The 25,918-nt window shown below is 43.2% G+C and overlaps 1 protein-coding gene across 2 annotated transcripts in view; it reads left to right on the top strand.

Annotated features, from left to right (window-relative positions):
- Positions 1-25,918, top strand: part of Fdft1 (farnesyl-diphosphate farnesyltransferase 1) — a 30,413-nt gene that overhangs the window by 3,839 nt on the left and 656 nt on the right. Inside the window, exons 2-7 of one of the 2 annotated variants that reach the window (XM_015499409.2) lie at positions 6,372-6,469; positions 7,433-7,616; positions 12,140-12,268; positions 15,609-15,800; positions 19,106-19,282; positions 20,559-20,711. In XM_015499409.2, coding sequence (XP_015354895.1) covers positions 6,372-6,469; positions 7,433-7,616; positions 12,140-12,268; positions 15,609-15,800; positions 19,106-19,282; positions 20,559-20,711 — 933 coding nt within the window. Of the gene's footprint in view, positions 1-6,016; positions 6,470-7,432; positions 7,617-12,139; positions 12,269-15,608; positions 15,801-19,105; positions 19,283-20,558; positions 20,712-25,918 lie in introns of those variants that run through there. The other variant, XM_015499408.2, reaches the window with a different exon arrangement.

The following is a 25,918-nucleotide window of genomic DNA, read 5'->3' as shown; positions in this document are numbered from 1 at the left end:
CAGAATCTCTTACTTGTACCTGTTGAAGACCCACTCTCCCATCAGGGTGCCCTGCTAGAAGACTTGAAACCTAGATATTTACTGTTTAGTTAGAGGGTGTTATAATAATAATTGGCTAATGTTTATTGAGCTGTTACTATGTGCCACACAAATTTTATTATAATATCTATTAAATATCCAATAGCCCTTTAAGGAAGCCAATGTTGTCTTTTCTGTTTTATGGATGAAGAAACAGAAGCCCAGAGAAGGTAGCTAATTGCCTAACCTCCAATAGTTATTAGGTGGCAGAGCTGGGTTTTGACTCTTGCTTTCTTAACCCTGCTGTGTTACTTATCCTTAAGGTAGTGGACCACAAAGGTGCACTAAGCACAGGTGGTCTGGATCCAGCTGAAAGGTGAACAGCCCACTGTCGTGTGATGGATGCACAGTGGAAATGCCTATCCCGCTGAACACATTCAGTCTAGTGGAGAGCAGGTGCACTAAAGAAAGACAACCCAGAGTCTGTCAAGTAATCCCAAGAAAATTTTGGGTATTTAGTGATGTGGAAGTGTTTTTTGAAAGAAGGGTTTTCAGAAAAGAAGGGAAAAGTGGTTTGTAAGGTGTGATATTTTGTAAGGGCAGATTTGGATTAGTGGGGAGAACGTTCAGAGGGGAAAAGATAAAAGCCAGGACTTGTGTGTGGAATGACAAGAATAGTCAGCCAGGGTAGGTGCTGGCCAGCAGCTGGGCCATATTCAGTAGGGAGTGGTCAGAAGCACAGCTGTGACTTGACCAAAGCGATATTTTTAGAATACTATTTAACAGGGAGTGAGAGGAGATAATACTGGGTGTTAGAGTAACCAAATCGCTAATAATAATAGGTATCAATTGACTTCTTATTGTTTGCCAGAGGCTGTGCTAAGCTCTTTAAATCACCATTTCAGCGTATTAGTTTGTATTGGGTGACAAACCATTCCAAAACTTAGTGACCTGAACTCTGGGAGTTTGGTTATTCAACCTGTGAGTATATTTTTTTTTCCTATTGTTCTTCTTGTCCTTTTTTTTTTTTTTTTTTTTGGTGCTAGGGATTAAACTTAGGGCCTCATATAAGCTAGGAAAGCACTGTACCACTGAGCCACGTCCCCAGCTCATTTTATTTTGAGTCATGGTCTTACTAAGTTGCCCAGGCTGGTCTTGAGTTTGTGATTCTCCTGCCTTAGCCCCTTGCATAGCTGGGATTACAGGGATGCCCTCCTGTGAGTTTAGTTGGTACGAATGAACTCTTGAGAAATGGTAAATTTTATGTTATGTATATTTGCCCCAATATAAGATATCCAAACTTAGTGACATAAAGTAATAGTTGTTTTTTAGTTCACAGATCTCTTGGCCAGCTGGGGATTCTTCTGGCCTGGACCAGATTGGCTGTTTTCCCCAGAGCGTCCCAACTGACCGGTCAGCTTGTGGCTGGGTGGTTGGGTGGCTAGCAGGCTGTAACCAGAGTGTCAGGGGATCGAATCTCATCATCTAGCAGGCTCTTCCTGGAACCCTCCACGTGGACATTGCAAGAGAGCAGATCCCGGTGCTCACACAGAACTATGCTTGAGTCATATTTGTTACTGTCCATTTAGTCCAAAGAAGTCACAATGGGCACCCAGATTCAAGGAAGTAGAGATTTATCTCCTGATAGGAAGAGCTACATATTTTTATAGCCATTTTTTTAACTTAGTATACTTAGTCAATCTTGACAACAACTTCTAAGAAAGAAATACTATTATTACTGCCTTTTACACATTAAAAAACATGGCAGAAAATAATTCAGTGGCTTTTCCAGGGCCCCACAGCTTCTAAGTGGTGATCCAGGATGCCTGGCCAGGCTTGTCTGAACACATCTGCACTTCCAGCCTGGAGGTGGCTCAGATTAAAGAGCTCAAGCACTGTGTGATCCCAGACATTGTGTGATCCCAGACATTGCGTGATCAGATCTCCGTTTTGTTGCATGCAACTCTGGCACATCAAAGGTGCTCTGCAACACATAGTTTCTTTCTTCCCTTCCTGCACCTTCATACAAGTCTGCCATCCATTCATTTAACAAATACTTGACCACCAGTTGCATACCAGATGTTGTTCTGGTGCTGGAGATTAAACAGTAGACAAGGTAGCAAAAGACCTGACTTTTGTGGGAGAGAGAGACAAGTAAAGCAAGTGCACACTATTTCAGGTAGAAGGAAATTCTATAAAGAAATTAATAGCAGGGCAAGGGATCTGAGTGTCTGAGTGAGGTCTGGTAAAGGTAAACCTGTAGGTTGTGATTAGGGGCCAGGGACTCTTCCCTTTATAAATTGAGCCTCCTGGAGAAAATGGTAGTGTTGGTTACCTCTGGGGATGGGAGGTAACCAACCCTACCATGGTAAAGGGATGGAGAAAGACTTCACAGTCTGACCTTTGAATTTTTTAAACAATGAGACTTGCGCTATTCCTGTTGTAGGACAGATGAGGCGGGTACCTGAGGAATTATCAGGAGAGTCGCTTTGGTGGGGTTCCTCCTTCTAGCTCTAAAATTCAAATTAATATGGTACAGTATTTGTTTTGTTAGTTGTTTTCTGAGCACTTTTTTATATACCCCTGCAAGCCTTTTTTTTTTTTTTTAAGAAATAATCAAGGGGCTGGGGATGTGGCTCAAGCGGTAGCGCGCTCTCCTAGCATGCGTGCGGCCCGGGTTCGATCCTCAGCACCACATACAAACAAAGATGTTGTGTCCGCCAAAAACTAAAAATAAATATTAAAAAATTCTCTCTCTCTCTTTAAAAAAAAAAAAAAAGAAAGAAGTGTTTAACTAGAGGAAACAAGTAGGGAAATACATTTCCCTTCACTTGATATTCTTAATTCTTAAGTAACACAAAAGCTGAGGGGGTGGTGGGAATGTATGCTTAGTTGATATTGAATGCTTATTATTTCTGTCATAGAAATTCAGGGCTCAGCAAATTTGGCTTATATTTTTATGAACACATCAGTAAATCTAGGGACATTCTGCCACATGTAAGTTGTGTGGCATTATTCAGAGGTCACAAAATGGAATAAGCAGGATTTCCCTCCCTTTCACTATGCACAATGTATAATTCATACTTCCACTTAAGGATCATATGATTTTAGGCAATTCTAGGCAAAAGCATAAAGTTGGAAAATCATTTTCACTCTTTCTGTATCCTCTCATTTGGGTATAGTCAGTGCATGTGTTGGCACTCCATTCAAGTTTTCTAGAAGTTTCTGAGTGGATGTTCTGAATACTATCTGACTTTCCTCAAAATACAGCATGTATATAGCATAATAATGGGCATGTGTTCTGAGAAATGCATTGTGGGTCACTTCAGCATTGTGGAGACATCACCAAATGTATAAGCAGGGCTTTTGTAACCAGAGATCTGACTTCTATCAAGTCTAAAGCATATTACTTAGACTAACATCTTATTTGGGGAGAGTCAAACCCAGAGCCTCACACTGCTAGTGGAGCGCTCCATCACTGAGCTACACCCCCAGCCCTGGACCAGTATCTGAAGTCTCTTGATTAGGTCTAGTTCCTGGCTCAATAGTACTGTTAGTTGGACAACCTTTAGTAAGCTAACCTCTGGGCCACAGTTCCATCTGTAAGACAGATCACAGTCAAAATACCTTCATCACAGTTTCTCAACTCCAGGTTTTTCTCAATCACTTGGAACAAAACCTGATTTGACTCTAAGTTGAAACCCTCTTGGTTTAAATATTCTGATGTTTTGCTAAAGAAATACTAATGATCCATCAACAGATCAGTACATCTCACTGTTAGGGCTCTATGTGTACCTTATTGTCTGTTTTCTGGACATGAAAAATTCTGAATTCTGCTAGTTATCTGGCCATGGAGGTTTCATGTGGATTGAGGTCTGTAATATCTTCCTGAAGATTTAGTAAAGACTAAAGGTTACGTACATATTGTGGTTGGAGTGCAGTGTGTGTATAAATGAATGATGGTCATTGCTTTTGTGTCTAAATCCAGTTCTGAAGTGTGTGAGTTTTGTGCTTTTTGTGTTTTCCCTCCCGAGCAAACCTGTTTTAATAAAAATCAGGAAGGCTGCAGGGTGGGCTGGTAGTTGTCCTACAGTTCTGGGAGTTCAGTCTTGTACTTAGAGCCACTCTACACCCTTCCTTCAATGTCAGTGAGCCTTGTTTTCTCATTTGAGCCCTGTTTTGTCACCTGGGATGTGCACTGCATCTCAGACAGCTGTAGAAAACAGCGGGACACCCTAGGGACAGGCTCATAGGACTCAAGCTGTGGAAGCTGTTTTCCTCGTGTGCCTTACCTTCCTGTGTAGTAGTATTCCTTAATTTGAAGGAACTGTTGTTCAAGGTGAGGTACTTAAATGGGTGACAGGAAAAGTGATGTGTAAAGGAGCCAGGGAAGGAAATTCTGTAGCTTGCCCCTTTTATATAGGGGCACAAAAATGTATGCTTATTACTATTGCATGCTTATTATTGTGTTGGGAAAGGGGTAGTGTGTTCTGAGATGGCTGCTCTTCAGATCCCCATTGATGTACCTTTGCATTCACTGAAATGCCTGGTTAGACATCAGCCTCCAAGCCACTTGTTTGATCTGAAGATGAAAACATTGGGCAGCGCAGTGCAGGGAGTCCCTGTGGCTTGATGACAGTGAGTCATGTGAAGAACTGGCCTGGCTCTCCTCACAGAGCCATTATAGGGTTTCTTTTTATGAACTGTTTTTCCCCATTATGAAAGGGAAGGAATTGTGAATTGTTTTAAAATAGTCTAGGAATGTATCCTAGACTATTTTATATCCATTCCTGGATATTTTTATGTGCCACACACTGTACTGTACTTACATATGGTCACCACTAAACATTAGCTTTTATTAATAATTTTTTTTACTGGAAATGGCAATAAAACCAAATTCTCAAGATTATGTAATTTTTTAAAGCTTTACTCTTTAGACAAAAATAGTATGTAACCATGTTAGGAAATACACACAAATAAAAAAGAATGTAGTTCACCTGGACCACACCAAGTTCCAAGTTTCACTAACATCCCAGAGTGACTTTATGGGATTTCCTACTAGTAGGTACGCTGTATTTAAATAAAATAAAATAAAATACAATAAATAAACCAAAACCCACTTTCTTGCTATTAGATATTTCAGATGTTTCCCATTTCTCAAGAAGAGTGGGGAGACTGTGTGCGGGATGAGGGTGGGTTATGGGAATTCTGGACTTTCTGCTCAGTTCTTTGTGAACCTAAAACTGCTAAAAGAAAAGTTTATATAAAAATGTGCACAAACTGCAATTCTTTCTGATATACTTGCATTGTAAATGCTCTCCCCTTCAAAAAAAGCAGTCCTTGCTTTTCTTAGGGGAGTGTGTAACGCTCGGGAAACAGCTTTCTTCATTTTACTCCTTTCAAAGAGAAGAGGAAGAAATCTTAAAAGGAACAGCCAGCTTTCCAGAGGCCAGCAGGTGTTAATGGTGTTAATGGAGCTCCAGAGCGGACTTAGTGGTTGAAGTGGTAGAGGCGGACTTTATTTTCAGAAAAACGTTTGCAGTGGGGGGAAGAGACAACCCAGCGCAGTTCCAATTAGGCGCAAACGACAGACAGGATAGTGGGCCGGGTGGGGGCGGGGAGATTCTGGCCAAAGTGGGCAGACCCGGACATTTGCTGAAGGCAGGCCGGAGCGACCAGGTGTGCTGGTTGGGGGGGTTCTGGCTAAAAGGGGCGATGCCAAGACAGATACGTCGGAAAGGCCAGGTCTGGTCGGAAGCGGATTCGGCGGGGCCTGAGCGATGCTCGGTCCAAGTGAGACTCACCGGGAGTAAGAGCAGGCCTGTCGGAGGGGGACCGGGACCACCGCACTGTGGGTTCGGAAGAGAGCGGGAGGCTGGCAGGACCTGGACGGGGTTGGGGCGGGGGCGGGGCCGCGGCGCCACTTGCGGCTCGGGGGCGGGGACGGGGCGGGGCGCCACGTGCGGGGCGGGGTGGCCCGCTGGAGCCCTGCTCCGCCTGCGCAACTGGGGTTGGGGTGCAGGGAGCTCCTGCCGCGCCCCTCGGTGGGCGCCTCCCAGCTCCGTTGGGGCCTATGGAGGGACGACTCCCGTGCACCCGCGTTTCCAATGGCCGCAGCCGCCTGCAGCACCAAGGCTATGTCCCTCTTCAAGCGCACCTTGGTGCTGAGCCCCGCCGCGGCGCCCAGGGGCCCTGGCGCTGGCATCTCTCGCGGCTGCCCCTTACCTCCAGCCCCCTGGCCTCCCAAAGATGGGCCTCGGCTGTGGTGCCCGGCGGCGGGCCTCCTTCCCCAGTCCCACACTCACTCCTGCTCCTCGACGTCTCCGACCACGGTGTGCCTTCTCTGTCCGCAGGACTCTCTCAGCAGCAGCTTGAAAACCTGCTACAAGTATCTGAATCAGACCAGTCGCAGTTTCGCAGCTGTTATCCAGGCGCTGGATGGGGAAATGCGGTGAGTGGCAGAGGCTGCGCTCTGACTCGGGAGAAGAGAGCTTTTCCAGGGGCCTTTGAGTCATTCCAGCCGAGTTTTGGTTTGTCTTTTTATTTTTTCTTTAACTCAGCACTTAGCATTGCAGTCTTCTTGCCCTGGCTTAGCCAGAAGTAGCCCATCCTGAGTGAAGGAAATGCCTGGAGTGGAGGAGTGAGATGGAAACGTGCATGTTTACTTTAGAATGCCCTCACAGGCACGTGGCCATCTACTAGTGTCCCTGCAGGCCCGCCCTTTCAGAGAAGCAGTGGGGGATGGTGATGTTTATTAACTTTTTTTAGTCCTGGCAGCTGAACCTGCCCCAGAGAGGCTTAAGCATTTTTCTGGGTTCCCCTTAGGCTATTTTGTATTCTAGCTGCCCTTCCGAACAATCAGAAGCAGATGACACACGTGAATTTATACTAGTTGCCTTTATCTATGAGAAGTTACTATGGTTTTTTTTGCTTTCTTTTTTACCTCCAAAATATTAGTTGGTTCTAAACATTTGATCTGTTGGCACTAATGCCTAAACATTAGGAAACATGTAACTTTGTTAGATCAAACCTTTGCTCATAGGATATGAAAGACTCACTCTTTGTATGTGTGGACCTATTCAACCCTCATTGCTTACATTCCCTAACTGCCCATTTTGCCTAATGGCCTACATTAAATGTAGTTGATTCTGGGAGCAGAAGCAACATTTACCTAGTAGGTTTTAAATTTTGTGCCTTATAAATAGCTATAAAAGTATATTACTCCCATTTGAGAAAGGAAAATAAATAAATAAGTTTGTTAAGTATGAAAGGGCTTGGGCTCCTTTCATAGTTCTGTGTAGTTAAGGGTTGTAGGTGGATTTAGAAAATGGCCTGGTACAAATGACATGTTATCTTAAAACAGACACCTTTGGCTTCTTGTTCTAATACGTTAATAGCCTTCCCTTCTCCGCAGCCACGCAGTGTGCATCTTTTATCTGGTTCTCCGAGCTCTGGACACCCTGGAAGATGACATGACCATCAGTGTGGAAAAAAAGGTCCCACTGCTGCACAACTTTCACACTTTCCTTTACGATCCAGACTGGCGGTTCATGGAGAGCAAGGAGAAGGACCGACAAGTGCTGGAGGACTTCCCCACGGTAGCCAAATTACGAGTCTCTTCTGTGTACACGTCGTTACCCTGGCAGTGTAGTGTCAGCTGTCCCATGTAGCTGTAGAGGAAGGTAAAGTAAGCAGTCTAAGGGCAGCAGGATGTGATGGAGGAGAACCCTGGAGCCAGGTTGTCTGGGTTGGAATTCCAGCTCATTCACTGGCGCATAACTTCTCTGTGCCTCAGTTTCTTCATCTATAAATAGGGGACCGTAATATTATCTACCTCATGGTGTTGAGCTTTAGAAGAGTTGGAGTAGGTAAAGCTCTTGAATAGCATTGGCTACTATCCTTATTACATGTATGTTGTTTTGAAGTCAGTGTTTATTCTCATGGAAAACTGGATTCAGTTTTTGTGTTGAAAAAGGTAGATTGTTAGGCAGGCTTTCACAGTCTGACCTACTGTTATAATGTCACCTGACTTCCCTGAGCCTGGTTGCTTGGGGTTGGTGCTCAGCGCTGGTAGCACCTGTGAGGTAGGAAGTGAGCTCTTTTAGCAGCTGGGATGAGGGTTGAGCAGCAGGGTGATCCTCTGCCACTTAAAGTTTTATGATCCTGGGCAAATTCCTTAATTGCTTTCGCCTCAGTGTCCTCATTATTGAGGATAGAACTGTGAGGGTTGAGGAATTTCATACATACAAAGAATTTAGTGCCTGGGACATATTTACTTTTTGGTTTGTTCTCCTGGAACATAATTAAAGCCTTGAGCTTTGAGGATTCCTCAGGTTTATTTTATACAGGTGACTAGGTCCTACTCTTTTAGTGTTTGCACATGTCATCACGTAAATATAATAAGTGACTCTTTCATTTCCTGTGAGCAAAGGTTTGACTTAACAAAGTCACATGTTTCCTAATTGCTCACAGCAGCCCCCAAAGTTGCCAGAGTTTTAATGAAAGGCAGACCTTGTGTTGCTTTTGCTAAGGAAATAAATCTACATATCTGAGTGGGAAAGGGAGTAGGCTGAACAGGAGAGTCTATCCCTTAGTTTGAGAAAGACTCCTTTGGGCAGGGGTTACCTCAGATTGCTAAGTTCATATCTTCAGTGCCAGAGCCCAAAATATAACATAGTATAATGTGAGAAAAGAAGAAAGAAAAGAGTCTATGGAGAAGGACGGGGTGAGGGAAAGTATTGGTGCTTGGTGCTCAGAGGATGGGTTCCCTCTGACTGGCCTTGGAAATTATAGCGATTCACTGAAGACCTTTGAATTCTGCTAAGGCAGATGTGCTGTAAGCAGTGTTTGCACCCCATTTATAATCAGAGTGTTCACCCTTTAAAAAATAATATTGCTAGAGCTGGCCTCCAAAACAGAAAAAAACCTCCCAAACTACTTTTGAGTAGAGTAGATTTATAGTAATTGATTTCTGATCATGAGGTAAATGTCTTAGGTATTGTAAAAATGGAAGGCACAAACATGTGAATGTGAAAATCATTTGCGGGAGATACCTAGTAAATTTTCAGATACTGTTTCAATGTTTGTAAATGTAAGTATCTTCTTTTGCCTGCAGCATTCCATGGAAAAATCACACTCTGTTTTTGAAAGTTTCATATTTGAACATGAAGTAGCTGAGCCTATGGCACAGGACAGCGATTCCAGTGACTTGGGAGGCTGGGGCATGATGATCAGAGGATTGCAAGACAGAGGCCAGCCTGACAACTTAAAGAGAGATGCTGTCTCAAAATAAAAAGGGCTGGGGGTATAGCTCAGTGGTAAATGCCTTGGGGTTTAATCCCTAGTATCAAAATATGTACACACATCATTCAAACCTTGTACTCCAGGTTGTTATGAAGATGTATTTGTCAAGACAGGGCAGGTAGAACATGTTTTAATGAACAAGTTATTAGCTCAAGAGGTAATTTTTGTTTTATTTTTTTGCCACCCGTGATGTGTGGACCTCTATTTGTACTCTTCTCCCAGGTCCCGCAGGTTCTAGGAATAATCCTAAATTGAGCATTCTGACCAAGGGAACTCTACTTGATGCACAGTTTGTGTCTGGAGTTTGGACTTGCTTCTTTTTGCCTTAGTGAACGTTAGCTGGTATCATTTCAAGCTGGGCTTTCTAGAACTCTTTATATATTATGGATTCAGGTTTACCTTTCTCACATGGAATAAGTAGCAAGCGCAAAGTCATAGAGCTCTACCTTTAAATGTAGCTCAAGAAATAGCACTGGGTGGTTTTTAAATTATAATAGCAATACTATCATACATTTATTGAGTAACTTACTAGGAATCTGTACCTAAAAATATTTCATTGTTAATTTACTGTTTGTTATTTTATCTATAATAGTTTTGATAGGCAGGCTCCCTAGTATGTGATGTACCATTAACATCCACAGTTGCATAGTTGAGAAAGCAGAAGCATAAAGAAATTAAGCATTGGGCTGGGGTGGTGGCTCAGTGGTAGAGTGATGGCCTAGCATGTGCGAGGCGCTGGGTTCGATCCTCAGCACCACATAAAAATAAATAAAATAAAGGCATGTGTCCAACAACAACTAAAAATATATAAAAAAGACAAAAAGAACTTAAGCATCTGCCTAAGATCACTTGTGAAGTTAAAATGCAGAATTGGAATTTGAATCCAGAAGGTTGACCCCAGAGCCCTTGTGTTTACATGGCACATTTTACTGCCTCTTTTAAAAGTTCGCTGAAACAAAAAACAAAAAACACTTTTTTAAAAATATAGGTGAAGGTAGACATGCCCAGTGTTTCAATCACAAAGCTCCTAAGGCTTATAATTAGGGAAATTTGTATTTAGGAGTTAATGGAAGCTCCATGCTCCCCTTGCCCACACCTTGGGATTTGTCCTTTGTCCACTATCCAAGGACTCACTGTTGACTCCTGCGTTTCTGTCCTTGGAATAGCTGGAAGTGACCCAAGACCTGGGTATCTGCTGTAATTGTTGGACAGAGCTCCCTGGAGGGTGCATGGGGCTCCCAGCCTCTTCCCAGGGCAGCAGGGTGGCTGGGCGTTGGGGGCGGGGTGGGGTGGGGGGAGGGCGTGAGGCCCAGCCTGAGGCTGAGTTGCTTGCAGGCTGTGCTTCTTCCTTCAGGCTGCAAGGAAATCAGAGCTCTTCCTGGTCCCTTTTTCCTGGATTTTTTTTTTTTTCATTTTTTGAGTTATGTAATATGTAATAAATACCAAAATGTTGCTGAAGGGAATAGGTCGGACTTAGAAGGGGAAGTGTTTACAGTGTTTGTGTTTTGGAATCTAAGCTCCTGCCCTCCTTGGCCTGTCCTCTTATAAATAGAAATGCCCTGGCCAGGAGCTATGGAGAGTCAGGGATTCACATAACCCTGGGTAGAGTTGCTAGTTTGTTTCCCTTCACCCTAGGAATTACTTTTTGGCTTTGACTTGGAGCAGCTGTTCTGAAAAGAAGGGATTTTTCCTTGTGGCAGTGTTGGGAGGCGAGGGGGGTGGTGTACTGGGGATTGAAGTCAGGTGTGCTTTAAGACTGAGCTAAACCCCAGCCCTTGTTGTTTTTTATTTTGAACAGGGTCTTGCTGAATGCCCAGGTTGGCACAAACCCGCATTAGCCTCTGGAGCACCCAGATTGGTTTAGTGGGTCTTTTGGGTTTAACAATTGATATTCCTCAGGGAAATCTGATAGGACCTCAGGCTTCTCCATTGCTGTGTCCCTTAGGCCAGCTGGTGCTTCCTTAAGTCCTTAAGTTTAGGTGTTTCCTGAGGAAGTTTTTCTAACCTTTCTGTAAACACAGGTCAAATCTCATACTTGTGATCTTTAAGAGCATCTATTCATTGTTGGCAGTGTTGTGTCAGCTCAGTTAATGTTTCTTAGTATTTTATTTAAGAAGTTCATGGTGCTTTTAGATTGTATTTTGATAATCACTAAACAGTTCTTTGAACTTTAAACTTAAATAAAATATTTGTGTAATAGCCAGGTTTAGTGGCAGGTAGTCCCATTGACTCAGGAGGCTGAGGCAGGAGAAGGTCAAGTTTAAGGCCAGCCGGGGAAAGTAGCAAGACCCTGTTTCAAAATAAAAAGTGGAAAGGGCTGGGAATTGGGGACATAACTTGGTAGAGTATCCCTGGGTTCATTCCAGGTACTGCAAAAAAAAAAGAAAAGAAAAAAGAATTTGTGCAGTAGAAATAATTTTAAAAGAAAAAACAGGGGCTGGGGTTGTGACTCAATGGTAGAGCACTTGCCCAGCACATGTGAAGCATTGGGTTTGATCCTCAGCACCACATAAAAATAAATAAACAAAATATTTTTTTAAAAGAAAGAAATATCAGCACTACTTTTCTATGTTAGAGTCTGGGCTTGGGAAAAATTACTGGGCGGCAGACCTGCTATTAATGGAGTTGTTCAAGGAATTCAAAGTGTGGCCTTAGAATGAGGAAGGCACTGCAGCTTCATGGTGTAAACTGAGAACTGATGATGGGAAGTGGGTCCTGCTCCTCACTAGAGCCCAGCTTTTTACGAGAGCACAGCTTTCTGTTTGGTACATGAAAGTACAGAATTTTTGTTTTCTATTTTTTACGATTTCCATTTCAGATCTCCTTGGAGTTTAGAAATCTGGCTAAGAAATATCAAACAGTGATTGCTGACATCTGCCAGAGAATGGGAACTGGAATGGCAGAGTTTTTGGATAAGAACGTGACCTCCGAACGGGAGTGGGACAAGGTCAGTGTCTCTGTGAAATAGGGTCTGTGGTTGGTACCTGAAATGGAACTGGCCGTCTTTATGGTTAAGCTCAGAATGAGGACAAAGTTGTCCACCAGTTCCAAGTTTTCTGATTTCATCTGTTTAGGTTGAATGACTCCTTGTAAACACTTAAAAGGGGCTTAAAGTTTAATGCTCTGTCTATGAAATTATCCAAGCCCTAGAGAGCTTACTACTAAATGAGGCCAAAGTAGATTTAACTTGTCTTCAAGGGTACTTAGAAAAGTACCCTTGAGCTTAGAAAATTGTATCTGATTTGGTGTGAAGATTAGGTAAATGACCAAATTATGTCATGTAATATAGAAATATGAGTAGTTTTCAAATTTTAAAAATAAAGGTTTTTGTTAAATTTTTTTTTACTGTGTATGTACATTAGTTGGTATCTGAGTTATTTTCAGTCCTATCTTAAGAAATATTTTAAACTCAGTGCCAGCTTGGCCAGTTTGTTTCTGAGACATCCCTGTCATTTATACTTCTATATAATGTGTCCATTTCCTTAGAAACAAAGAACAGCTCATGAGAATGCAGAGCTATTAATTTTGGATTGCATCTAATATCTGTTTCTTCCTTTGTTACCATCTCCTTATGGAAAGAAGGAACTTGGGGCCTGGTGGCATAGCTAAGTGGTAGAGTGCTTTCCTGGCATGTGTGAGGCTCTGGGTTCAATCTCGTTGCTGGAAAAGAAAAAAAGAATTAAGACACTTGGAGATGCTTCCAACTTTCTTTACACCCTCCCACAATTTATGTGATGGTTATTGACCTGGTCCATCTTGGGTCACTATGACACAACACCAGAGACTGGGTAATGTATAAAGATATAAAATTTATTTCTCACGGTTCTGGAGGCTGGAAAAGTTCAAGGGACCTGTGTCTGGTGGGGGCTTTTTGCTGTGTCATAATATGGTGGAAAGCAAGGGATTGAACTAGCAGCCTCTAGCTTTTTTATAACTGGTATTGATGCACGTATGAGGGCAGAGCCTTCATGTCCAAACACCTTCCATTAGATACCCCTGCAACCCTGTTGCACCGAAGATTGTTTCCAACACATGCTTTTTGTGGGGACACATTCAATCCATAGCAGTTATAGAAGAACATACCTGGAAACTGAACTGCGAGAAACTCCCCCTCCCCAGGGGTGAGTGCATCTTCCTCAGGGGACAGAAGTAGCTGGAAGGGCTGTGAGGATAGATGGTATAGCAAATACAATCATAGTAGCTTTTATCTGGACAGAGCTTGCTCCTGCCCAGCAGCTGTAGGCTTGTAGGCTGTAGCCTTGTAGGCTAGGCTGGCCTGGAGGTGAGGGAGAGCTCATCTGGGCAAGGGGATGTACTTGGCTGCAGGGGCCAAGTGGAACATAAAATACGGGGTAGGGGTGGAGTGGCTTGTCCAGTTTTCCACAGGAATGGTGCTTGTGAGACCTACATGTCACTCCTGTGGAAACAGGGACATTTAAAAAATCTAGATTTTGCATATTTTGTACCTCTACTAGGGCTTTAATTAGGATCTCAAAAGAGACACTGATCCATATTCATTGAGTCAGTGGGTCCAGAGTCTGGCCCATTCATTTTTGCACCTTAAAACTTGATGGAGAGGGCTGAGGATGTGGCTCAGTGGTGGAGTGCTTTCTGAACATGTGTGAAGTCCTGGGTTTGATTCTTGGCACTGCAGAGACCAGAAAAACTTGATGGAAATGTCTGTGAAACTGCTGATTTATGCTGAGTTAACAGGCGCATGCTTGGTGCTAGAACTTCAGTTTCTGGATTTAAAATTTTAAAATTTGAAATTGAAACTCCTTTTGGCCAAGGCCCATCCCTGGTTATCATGTAGTAACTCCTTCTCTGCAGTGCGGATCTACTGTTGCATAGCAGTTCTGATTAGATAAAATTGGATATTTTAAGATTTTTTTTCCCTTCAAATTTGAAGGAAGATGAATTATATAGGCCTCTATTCTAAGAGTGTTCCTACCCAAAGAACTATTATTTTAAAATGTGTTTCCCCCTAGAGAGCACTATAGATACACTAACGTTTTTCAATTTCTTATAAATCTTATCAATTTCAAGTAGCTATTCACAGCTAATTTTTTTTCTACCTAACTTTAGCCAATCTTTTTTTAAAAAAAATTTTAATTAATTTTTGTATATATGACAGCAGAACGTATTACTATTCATATTGCACATATAGAGCTCAATTTTTCATATCTCTGCTTGTATACAAAGTATATTCACACCAATTCGTGTTTTCATACGTGTACTTTGGATAATGATGTCCATCACATTTCACCATCATTTCTAACCCCTTGTCCCCTCACTTCCCCTCCCACCCCTCTGCCCTATCCTAGAGTTCGTCTAATCTTCCCATGCTCTCCCTCCCTACCCCACTATGAATCAGTCTCCTTATATCAGAGAAAACATTCAACATTTGTTTTTTGGGATTGGCTAACTTCACTTAGCATTATCTTCTCCAATTCCATCCATTTACCTGCAAATGCCATGACTTTATTCTCTTTTATTGCTGAGTAATATTCCATTGTGTATATATACCACATTTTTTTTTATCCATCTACTACTTCAGCCAATCTTTACTCCTTCTAGGTTCTTCTTGTCTGAAAACACATTTCAAGTGCTTTCTCCTCATTTTGTTGTGTCCTTGATTCGTCTCTGGCCTTTTTCTCTTCCTGTAGACTGCCCAGAGAGTGTACCTTCTTTAACTACTCTTTTAAAATTGCCTAATAGATATTCATTTCACATAAAGGTATTGCATTTAGATGTCTTGGAACACCCTTTTCAAAGGAGGATAGCTTTGATAACCTGGTTTCAGGAAGAAAATTCTTTGATAGTTAAGAATTACATGTGCTAAGTTTTAGTGATGCTAAAGCCTGACTCTTAAGCCAGGAGACTTGCCTTTGAATCCCTGGCCCTCTGCTGCACAGATGAGTGATCTTATCAATGGACTCTACCTGTCTCAGTTTCTTCATCTGTGAAGCCAAGGTAGCAAGAGTAGGCACCACACGAGGTGTTTATGAAGATTGCTCATGCAGGGTGCTCATGTTAGCAGTGTTAGCACATGGTGGAGGTACTTTGTTCTTAAACATTCATTCCCATTAGCCAGAGATACAGGGTTGGTGTTAAATCTTTAGTGCACAGTTCTTACATGTACATGTTTGTGTTTTTTAATCAAAGTAAGAGCATGTACAATATTTGGAACAGGCTTTTTTTTTTTTTTTTTTGTAGCCAATGATATCTAGCATTTCCATTTCAGTGAAAATTTCATATTAAAAGACTTTAAAAATCATCTTTTGCAGTACTGTCACTATGTTGCTGGGCTGGTGGGAATTGGCCTTTCCCGTCTGTTCTCGGCCTCAGAGTTTGAAGACCCTGTAGTTGGTGAAGACGTAAACCTTGCAAACTCTATGGGACTATTTCTGCAGAAAACAAACATCATTCGTGATTACCTGGAAGACCAGAGAGAAGGAAGAGAGTTTTGGCCTCAGGAGGTAACAGATTCTGGGTATTTTGGGGGAAAACTATTTTAAACACTTTGAAAACAAATCATGAAGCCCTGTGTTTACAAATGGCAGAAACAAGAGACCTACTGCTTCGGGCATCATTGGAGCTGGTAGGGAAGAGGTCAGGGTTCAGTTTGTTCAGTGAGTGGCAGCAGCCAGGACTAGCCTGTGTCATTGGCTGACTCCCCTCTTTCTCCCAGTGGCGGATGTAGCATAGGTACACTAGCTTAGCCACAGATTTCTTAGGAAGGGCTTGGCTCTTGGGCTTCTTCTAAATCTGTTCTTATAGCCAGAGGGCTGAGTCCTCTAATTGACAGACTGAAGAGTTCTTCCCAGTCACATGTCTTTTACATACTCAGTCTGAGTTCAGGGTGGTTTAAACATAAATTTTTATTAGGTGGAAGACTGAGTATTTACCTGTGAACTATCTGTTCTTATCTCCTTGCCCATTTTTCTATAAGGTGGCTGGCCTTAACTTTTAGAAGTTCTTTTCATATTAGGTATATAAATGTATCATCTATAGTATAAGCTACCAATATTTTCCTACTTTTTGTTTTTTGTCTTTTGTTTTTGCAATACTGGGGATTGAAACTAGGGGCATTCTATCAGTGAGCTGCATCCTCAGTCCATTTTATATTTTGAGACAGGATCTTGATTAGTTGCTCAGTCTGGCCTTGAACTTGCACTCCCCCTGCCTCAGCCTTCCAAGCAGTTGGGACTACAGGCCTGCACCACTGCACTTGGCCCTCTCCCTCTTCTTGACACAGACCTCTTGTGGTGTGTTTAATAACCTTGTGTCCAGGTCTTTATGATCTGAATTTGATATGCCCATGCATCCATGTGCTTCTGATTAATTTGGTAAGTCTGCAGATGGTCATTTTTATTGTGCCTTTGTGCCTCAGCACTTCAACTCAAAATGGAGTACTTATTACAGTCTACTAACTCAGGTTTAGGCACAGCTTTGGAAATTGCTGTTCCGTACATGATGGAGTAACTCAACAAGGCCGTCTGCTTTCCATTTATTTATTTTTGTACGGGGGATTTAATCCCCGGGGGTGGTTTACCACTGATCTACATCCTCAGCCCTTTTTATTTTTTATTTTGAGACAAAAATCTCAGTAAGTTACTGAGGCTGGGCTTGAACTTATGATCTGTCAGTCTCCTAAGTCACTGAGATTACAGATGTGTGCCCTGTGCCCAGCTCACAATGTTATATAAATTTTGAATCATAAAGTTGATCATTATATTCAAGTCATTAGTATGATACTGTGATTTATGAGAGATGTACATTTGGACTGAGGCAGGAGGATTGTAAGTTCAGGGCTGGCCTGGGGAACTTGGTGAGACCCTCAGCAACTTAGCAAGATCTTGTCTCAAAATAAAAAATAAGAGGAATAGGGTATGGCTCAGTGGTAGAGTGTTCCTGGTTCAATCCCTTTTACTGAAAAGAAAGAAAATACACATTTGGTCTATGTCAGTTTTCTGGCACACTGCTTCTAAAACCTATGGAATCTCCCAAGAGATAAGTTTTCTTAATATGCTAATGAGACTGAATGGAGGTACCATTTGCCGAGGGATATAACATGTGATTAGAAGGTTGTAGGTTGAGTTGATCCCCAGTGGCTAATGATTTAATCCATCATCCTGTATAAGGAGCTTCCCTAAAAACCCACAGGACTGGGATCAGAGAGCTCCTTAGCTATAGGGTGGCTGGCACCCTAGAGGTCATGCAAACCCCTTCTCCTACACGTCTCCAAATGCATTTCTGACACCTGGCTGTTCATCTGTGTCCTTTATAATACTAAACCATGAAACATAGTGCTTCCCTGAGCTCTGTGAACCACTCCACTAAACTACAGCTAAGGAGGGTATTTTGGGAACCCCATTTCATAACCAGTTGGTCACAAGTCTAGGGGGCAGTCTTTTGAAGTGACCTGTGGGATCTGAAGCCCTCTCTGGGTAGACATCGTTAGAATTGACTCCGCTACAGGACGCCCAGTTGGTGTGAAGTTGGGAAGCCTTCTGGAACTGTGTTTCTGGGGAGGCTGGTTCTGAGGGAGGGACACAGGTCACCTGGGATGTGTTCCTGTGGGGCCTTTAAGTTTACAAGAATGCCAGGGATGCAAACAGCAAAATCCAGAGTATAGGAAATCTGTCAGGCCACGGGGCAAGAAAAAGAATGAGAGAGACCCTGAAGGTTGAGACTTATGACACCCACCGTAGCCAATGGTGGGTCTTGTTTAGATCCTCATTTGAACAACCAGGGGAGGGGAAGTTAGACAGTCGGGGAATTTGAATACTATTGTTTGTTAAATATTAATATTATTATTTAGGTATGATATATTTTAAATATACAATAAAGTTTCCTTATCTTTTGGGATTTCATAATAAAGTACTTATGAAATGATACATTAGGACTTTACTTTAAAATAATTCAGGAGTTGGGGGTATAGATAGAACAAAATTGGTCATATGTCCATTGTTGAGGCTGGATGATGGGTAAAATGAGGTTTCATTAAGCAGTTTTTTTCCATGTTCCACAGAACAGTTTACTACCATCAATCTTCGTTATTTAAGTGCAAATTAAGAATGTATAGCGAATTTGACTTTCAGTAGAATCTTCTAGTCCTTTTAGGCCTAGTCATTTATTTTGAGGAAGTTAAAGAATTACCTAGGAATAAAAGTTACTCTCCAAAGAATCCTAGATAGTGTCACTAAAAATCATCAAACCAAAATAAATTAATTAATTTAAAATTCATCAAACCAATCTCACTGGAATTGATATTTTTTGACTTTCAAGTTTGTAAGATGCAGGGAGGTAATGTTCCTGGAGTGCAGACCCTTCCATTTGTCCCATTTGTGCTTGTTCAATAGCATTCTTACGAGATCAGGAATGGGGTGTTAATCTTTCATTATTTTGAGGCCTGGTTGTCCTGAACAAAAACATTTAGTTTGTAGTGCCGCCATAGCTGATTGTGTACATAGCTGGGTTTGTTTGGGACTCAGCTGACATCTTCCAGCTGCAGGAGGCTCTTTAAGTGAGTCTAAGGCGTTGCTTAGTGCCGGCGTCCTGGGTGTCTCTAAGGGACACCTTCCCAGTGTGCACTGTGATTGGCCTTGACTGCTATCAGATGTCTTTGAGCAGGCTCCATCTCTATGAGAAATGAGTCAGTAGTGAAGAGACCTGATCACAGTGCTGATTCACAAAGCCACTTTTTTTTTGATCTCTTAATGTCATCTGTAAATTCTCCTGTGCACGCGTTGACTTGTTCTTTAATCTCCGTATCTGGTAGGTTTGGAGCAGGTATGTTAAGAAGCTGGGGGATTTTGCTAAGCCAGAAAACATTGACTTGGCGGTGCAGTGCCTGAATGAACTGATAACTAATGCCCTGCACCACATCCCTGATGTCATCACCTACCTGTCAAGACTCCGGAACCAGAGTGTGTTTAACTTCTGTGCTATTCCACAGGTATGGATTGGGGCTCCTCTTGGTGTGTGTAGAAGTGGGGGCTGAAGGGAGTGGAGCACTGGTAAGGGGGGTGGAGTGCAACCGACTCTTCTTTACTTGGGGACAGTGTTCCTTAGGGGGTGACTCCAGTGTGTCTCCTCTTGCTGGAGAACAGGCAGTGACTCGCAGTGACTCACAGTACCCCTTTGCCTCCCGGCACTACATTCAGCTCAACCTCAAGGTTAAGTCTGCTCTTTTCCAGAACCAACCTTCTAGATTCACTTTTTGCCCCTTAACTATTCTAAACTAGCTAGATTCTTATGGTCAACAGTTTAATCAAGGGCTTTAGTGTAGGTTTATTGGGAATTCAGGGTAAAACTTAGGTGAAGCTGTTATTATTTTAAAAAATCTTTATTAAACACCTAATATTTCTTCTTTTTCTAGACTTAGGATAACAAACCCTGATCTGTCGATCTGGCCCCTTGATATTCTAGGAGCTTGCTCCTGATAATTGCGTTTACCAGTTATTTCAGTTATCGACTCAAGTTTAATTGAAGAAAGTGAAAAGATTTAACTAGTTTAGAAACTTGGTTTGATTTTGTTCTACTCTGACTACTTTCAAATGGTAGTTGGAACTAAAATCTGCATGTCTATCTAAGGTTCCCATTATCCTAAAATAGTTTGCTGTTCAGAATAGGAAATCGTACCGTCCTGTTGTTTTTCTTCCTATTCATTATTTTGTGTGGGGTGGAGCATTGAACCCAGGGTGCTCTGTCACTGAGCCCACATCCTCAGCCCTTTCTATTTTTTATTTTGAGACAGTGTCTTGCCAATTGCCTAGCTATCCTTAAACTTGTGGTCTTCCTTCCTCAACCTCCTAAGTAACTAGGACTGTGAAGATTCGGAAGGGGCAGGTACCCACCATACCCTGGCACCTCATAGTAATTTTTAATATATAATAATTATGTTCATTGTAGTAAAAAATGTAAAATTCTTTCCAGATATTATTTTGGCCATATTTCAGATCTAGTGACCCATTGCTCTAGCATGGGGAATGACAGATTAACATTTTTTCTAAATAAAATGATAACTTTTGGTGCTGAATTACAGAATAATCTAAAACTGCAGAAGTGCTTGATCTTGTGTGTTGTTGAGAAAGGGGGGGGTGGGAAGGCAGAAATCTGGGGCGCTCTCTTGGTCAGTTGCTCACAGCTCTTACTTGGCCTTCTCACGTTGTCCTGCTGAGGATTGCTCGCCCGGCCGTTACGACGTTTTCTCCGTCTCCTGCTATTTCTAGGTGATGGCCATTGCTACCTTGGCGGCCTGCTACAATAATCAGCAGGTGTTCAAAGGGGTGGTGAAGATTCGGAAGGGGCAAGCAGTGACCCTGATGATGGATGCCACCAACATGCCAGCTGTCAAGGCCATAATATACCAGTATATGGAAGAGGTGGGTTTTGTTTAGCTCCCTGGATAATTTGTAGCTACTTTATGATTTAGATAATGTCACTGTTCACACATACCATGTTTGGAAATTAGATGATCCTAACACCTCACTCTGCTATGGCATGAAGAGACAGGAGTTGGTATCCTTTATGTACAGGAGCTGAGCTGCTGGTTCAGGGCAGCACAGGACCCTGGTAAGAAGAGGTCCATGAAGCAAGACATAGGATGGAGATTCTGGGTTGAATTTTTTTTTTTTTTTTTGGTAGTGCTAGGGATAGAATCCAGGAACCCAGGGAATTGTGCATACTGGGTAGTGCTCTACCACCGAGCTATGCCCCCAGCCCCAAGAGCTGGGAGATGAGGTTTAGACCAATCAGACTTCCTGTTTCAAGGGTGAGTAACGTGAAGGTGATGCTTGTGTAAGCCAATGGAGCACGTGGCTGAGTGGATCCCGTGCTCTAGTCCAGGTGGTTCTGTCACATCACAGGGCTCAACTGGAAACCACAGAAGAGAATTCGGCCAAAACAGAACCATCAAGTTGCAGTCTTTTCTGAGTTTCTTTTGCAAGTCTTGTTTTCAAATGCCACAACCAACCTATTAGATAAAGCATACCCGTTCAAGCCAAATCTTCGACTGTGGAGGGTTTGACTAGCTTCACAATGGTTTTCTAGGAGGCTGGATCTGGGGCGCTCTCATGGTCAGTTGCTCATAGCTAGACTGTAGGCCTGAGAGTACTGTTTCCCGGGTGGCAGTCATCTGCCCGCCTTTCACCAGGGACGATGGGAAACTTCTGGGGATGGTTTTTATTGTCATGCCTGGTGTGTGTGTGTGTGTTGGGGGAGGTGCTACTGGAATGGGGTGGAAGCCGTGGTCCCTGGATATGATCTTACTGAGTGAAGGCCCTGCTCCTTCCTCCCCTGCTGCGCTGGCCCTCAGGGCTGCTCTCAGCAGCTGTCACCGCCGCCCTACAGGTGCTGGGCAGCTCTGCTCTTTGCTCCGATTTCTTTTACATGTTGCACATGCTTGTTGTATTTCCTCCTCCTCGTGTTTCCCACCTGACCCCAGCATTTTTCAGGGAGTTCCTCTGTAGGAGTGCTAAGACAAGACCAAATATATATTTTAAAAAATCTTAAAATTCCCATAGTAACTAAAAATTGCTACCAATCACTCTCTGGTTCACCATATTATCTCATTTATTTTGAGCTTCCTAATAAGTGGGTGCTTATTGATATCAAGGAAATGGAGCTAGAGCCATAATTTGGATCCAGGTCTGATTGGAGATTGGGTGCTCTGGACTACAGTTCCCAGGGGTTCATTTACCCTTTCTCAACAGAATTGTGCCATTTTAAGCACTATTTCTTCATTTTATAAAAATTAGAAGCATGTTAAGTACTATGCAGTTCAGAGATTGTTTTTGTATTCTGATCACTAATTTTAGAAAACAATTTTTAAAAATTTTATGGGGAGCTAGTATGTACCAAGTCCTGGTTTTGATCCCCAGCATCTTTAAAAAAAAAAAAAAAAAAAAGGCAGCTGCACTCCTGTGTTAAAGTTCATATTTTACTTGGGTTGTCCTTTACTGTTAGCAATGCTGTTTGTGACTGATGGCTTGGAGGCCAAGGTGGACAGATTGTGATTGGCTGACCTGATTTGTAAGTTCGGTCTCCCTGGAATTCAGCCCGACTCTTTGTTTATCACTGGAGCTGCTTTTGCAATTTAAGGGCTCAGTTGGATAGCTGTAACAGGGTGGCCCACAAAGCTAAAAAATAGATTCTGGCCCTTTAGGAGAAAGTTGACTGACCTCTGATCTAGGGCATTAGTCGTTCTGTTTTGAAATTGCCCTCGTGAAACTCAGGGTAATTTGAAGGAAATGCTAATACTTAAGTTGATTTGATAGAGAAATATCTGTGAGGATGTGTGAGTCTGAAGTGTAGAATCTGATAATGGTTTTAGTGTCAGCATTTGGGACATTTTCAAATGAAGTTTGACATGAAGACTTGTGTGAAGTCCACCTTTGCTGGTGTCCAGATGTTCACTGAGTCTGCCCTCTGCAGTATGAAAGGACACGCTTCTGCTCTGTGGACTCCGTGCTTGGCCATAGCGGGTGTGCACCTGGAAGAGGCTCCTCAGAGCTTCTCCTTGCACACCTCTGAACTTGCCTGAGGGGGTGGAGTGAGGTCCCAGGGGCTCCTGAGCAGGTGGATGGACACTGCTTCCAGGCCCTCGTCCGGCCCTTGCTTCAACCGGCCTGCACACTGTGTGCCCAGGAGGCGGTGAGACGATCGGCCTGCTGTTTTGGGTTAGCAGTAAATTTGCTGGCAAGCAGCCAGAAGTGCTCTTTCCCCTCTTGGCCAGGGAGCCTTAGTCTTCTCATGGAAGCTTGCTGCCCCTGTGCCCTGTGGGTACACGAGGGCATAACAGGCTCCAGAGCCTTCGTTGACTAGAGACTGGTGCTTGGCACAGTGGCACTTGACATGATGATGGTTTCTCTCCTGGAAACCCTTTTGCTCTCCTGCTTCTGTCACTGTTTCCTCTGAGGCCTTTGCCTCTGCCTGCTCCCGGCCTCTCTGGCTCCTCTTCCATCTGCCGTGCTGCCTGAGTTCCAGCCTGGTCTCCCTTTTTCCTTACTGACAGATGCTCTCAGAGGGCCCAAAAATATAGCTTTCTGGGCCATTTTTATCTTTTTTTGTCAGTTACTCAGTTCAGACCTGGGGTAGGAGCTTTAAGGTTTTGGTTGTTTTTTTTTTTGGTGAATGACATTGCGATACACCCAATTTTAGAATCCTGGGGGCATCCTAGAGTTCTTTTCTCCCTAGTCCTATATGTAAGCAGTCCCTAGGTCTAGCCTTATCTGTCTTTATACTTTCATATCAGTCAGAAGGTTGTGTGCTTTACCCTCGGACCTAGCAATTGTAGCCTTTATTCTACAGAAACCTGCAGACAGTGTTGAAGAATGTCTGTGTGCAGCCTTTGTCTTGAGTCAGTTCTAATTGGCAGCTGTGTCAGCTCTCCCTCGCTATAATAAAATACCTGAGTTAATTAAATCATAAAGGTTCACTCTGGCTCTGTTTTGGAGATTCCAGTCCATGTTTGGCCTCATTATCTCAGGCCTGTGGCAAGGCCACACATCATGGCAGGAGTATGGTGGGATAAAGCACCTCTTTTATATCCAGAGCCAGGGAACAAAAGAAGACTAGACTAGGTCCCACAGTCCCCTTAGGGGGCGCACCCTCAGTGACCTAAGAACCTCACTAGGCCCCAGCTCCAATAGGTCCAAGCCTTTATTTAACACACAGGCCTTTGGGGACTTTAGATATTCAAAGTAGGCAGTAGAGAATTTATTATATGCGACACATTCATGTTGAGAAGCTTGTGATTAAAAAAAAAAGACATTTTGTAAAATGGAGTGAAAAAATCAAATTATAGAAAAGTGTTGACCCTAGTTTTTAAATTACATACGTAATTTCATGTGTATGAAGTGCATTCACATTTATACATAACTCTAGATGATGTATTTTTATACGTGATGACTTATGGGTTTATCAGTAGGCTTATAGGGCATAATATATATGTCAGCCTGTGGATGAGGAAGACTGGGGGCTTTGACTTTTTTTCGGTACTGGGATTTGAACCGAGGGGTGCTTAACACATGAACCACATCCCCAGCCCTTTTTAGTGTTTTATCCAGAGACAGGGTCTCACTGAGTTGCAAGTGCCTCGCGAAGTTGCTGAGGCTGGCTTTGAACTCATGATCCTCCTAACTCAGCCTACTGAGTTGCTGGGTTTACAGGTGTGTGCCACCACAGCTGGCTCCCAACTTTTTCTTTTGTACTGCTATCACAAGCAGAATTTCATTGTCTCAATTTTATTTTATAGAAATTAATGTTAGTGTCTTCCCTCACCTCTGATTTTCTCTCTAGTTATCTTTCATATCACAATACCTGACATTAGCTATCATTAGCTTCTTGCTGCAGGCATATTCTTTTATTTCCTCATTGTATTAAATTCCCACTGTGTTTTTGGGGGATAAGGGTGGCAAGAATAGAAGATATCTTTGTTAAAAAATACCCATCATATAAAGAAAATTTGGGGTAATGATTTTATTTAAAACGCACCTGTTGTGTCTTCTCCGCTGTGTGCAGACCTGGGTCAGAACATTATTACTTCCACTCATAACCTTCTACCTGGCTTCTCAGTTCCATTCAGTATTTGCTGAGGTCCTGCTGTGTGGCAGGCACAGTGCAGAGCTAGAGATCAGAAGGTGAATGAGAGAAGCAGTCTAGTAAGGGAGTCCTGTACCAGTGTATTGTTTCTACGAAAGTGATAAGGTCAGAGTATGTCTAGGAGAGTGACTCTTGGCCCAGCCTGCAGGTGCTGGGAGCGATAGTATGGGAGCCAGGATGTGGAGGTGCATCTGAGAGAGGGTGTGGGAGGGGAGAAGGCAGCAGGAGTGTACAGTAGAGCCGGGCGCTGTGGCGCATGCCTATAATTCCAGCAGCTCGGGAGGCTGAGATATAGGATCATGAGTTCAAAGCAGCCTCAGCAAAAAAAAAGAAAAAAGTGTGCCTTGCATGCATGAAGCAAAAGAGCACAGTGGCCTCCGCTTGGAAGGTGTGTGCCCTGGCCGTGGTGCCTCGTGTTCACTGAAGGAGCTCAGACTCTTCCAGAGGTGAGGGTATGGAAAGGTTTCAGTCTCTCTGTGAACAGATGAGCAGACTGGGCTCAAGCAGAGAGGCAGGAACTCAGAATGGGACAGCTGAGGTGACTGACCAAGGCCTGGCCTTGAGCAGTAATGGAGGGCAGTGTGTGTGGGGGGTGGACACTGCAGTGCTTCAGAGGTTTGTGGAGCAGAAAGGAGGACTTGGGTGGCTTGGGACTCCCTGCTTCATGGCCATTCCACACGCTGCGTCTTTTGCCTAACTGCTCTGCCTGCTTTTCCAGAATCACTTCATTTTTTCCGCACTACTCGGGTCAGCCTAGTTGAACTGTCAACATTTGCTGTGTGCCTGGCCTGTGGGGTGCTGCAGTCTGGCATCCACATGGTGCCACCCCTCGGGGTTCTCAGTAGCTGCCTCCTGTGGGCTGGGTGGCCGTGTTGCCCCTTAGTTGGTGTGAAGGACCTGGGTTGACGCCCCTGCCTGGTCGGCAGTGAGGGGGCAAGTTACTTCCACGTCCTCTGGGCCTGTTTCCGGGTCGCTGAGCGGGCGGAAC

This window comes from Marmota marmota, unplaced genomic scaffold (genome assembly GCF_001458135.2).
Source record: "Marmota marmota marmota unplaced genomic scaffold, marMar, whole genome shotgun sequence".
NCBI lineage: Eukaryota > Metazoa > Chordata > Mammalia > Rodentia > Sciuridae > Marmota > Marmota marmota.
Note: the sequence above shows the minus strand (reverse complement) of the source record. Positions and strands in the feature narration are given on the sequence as shown.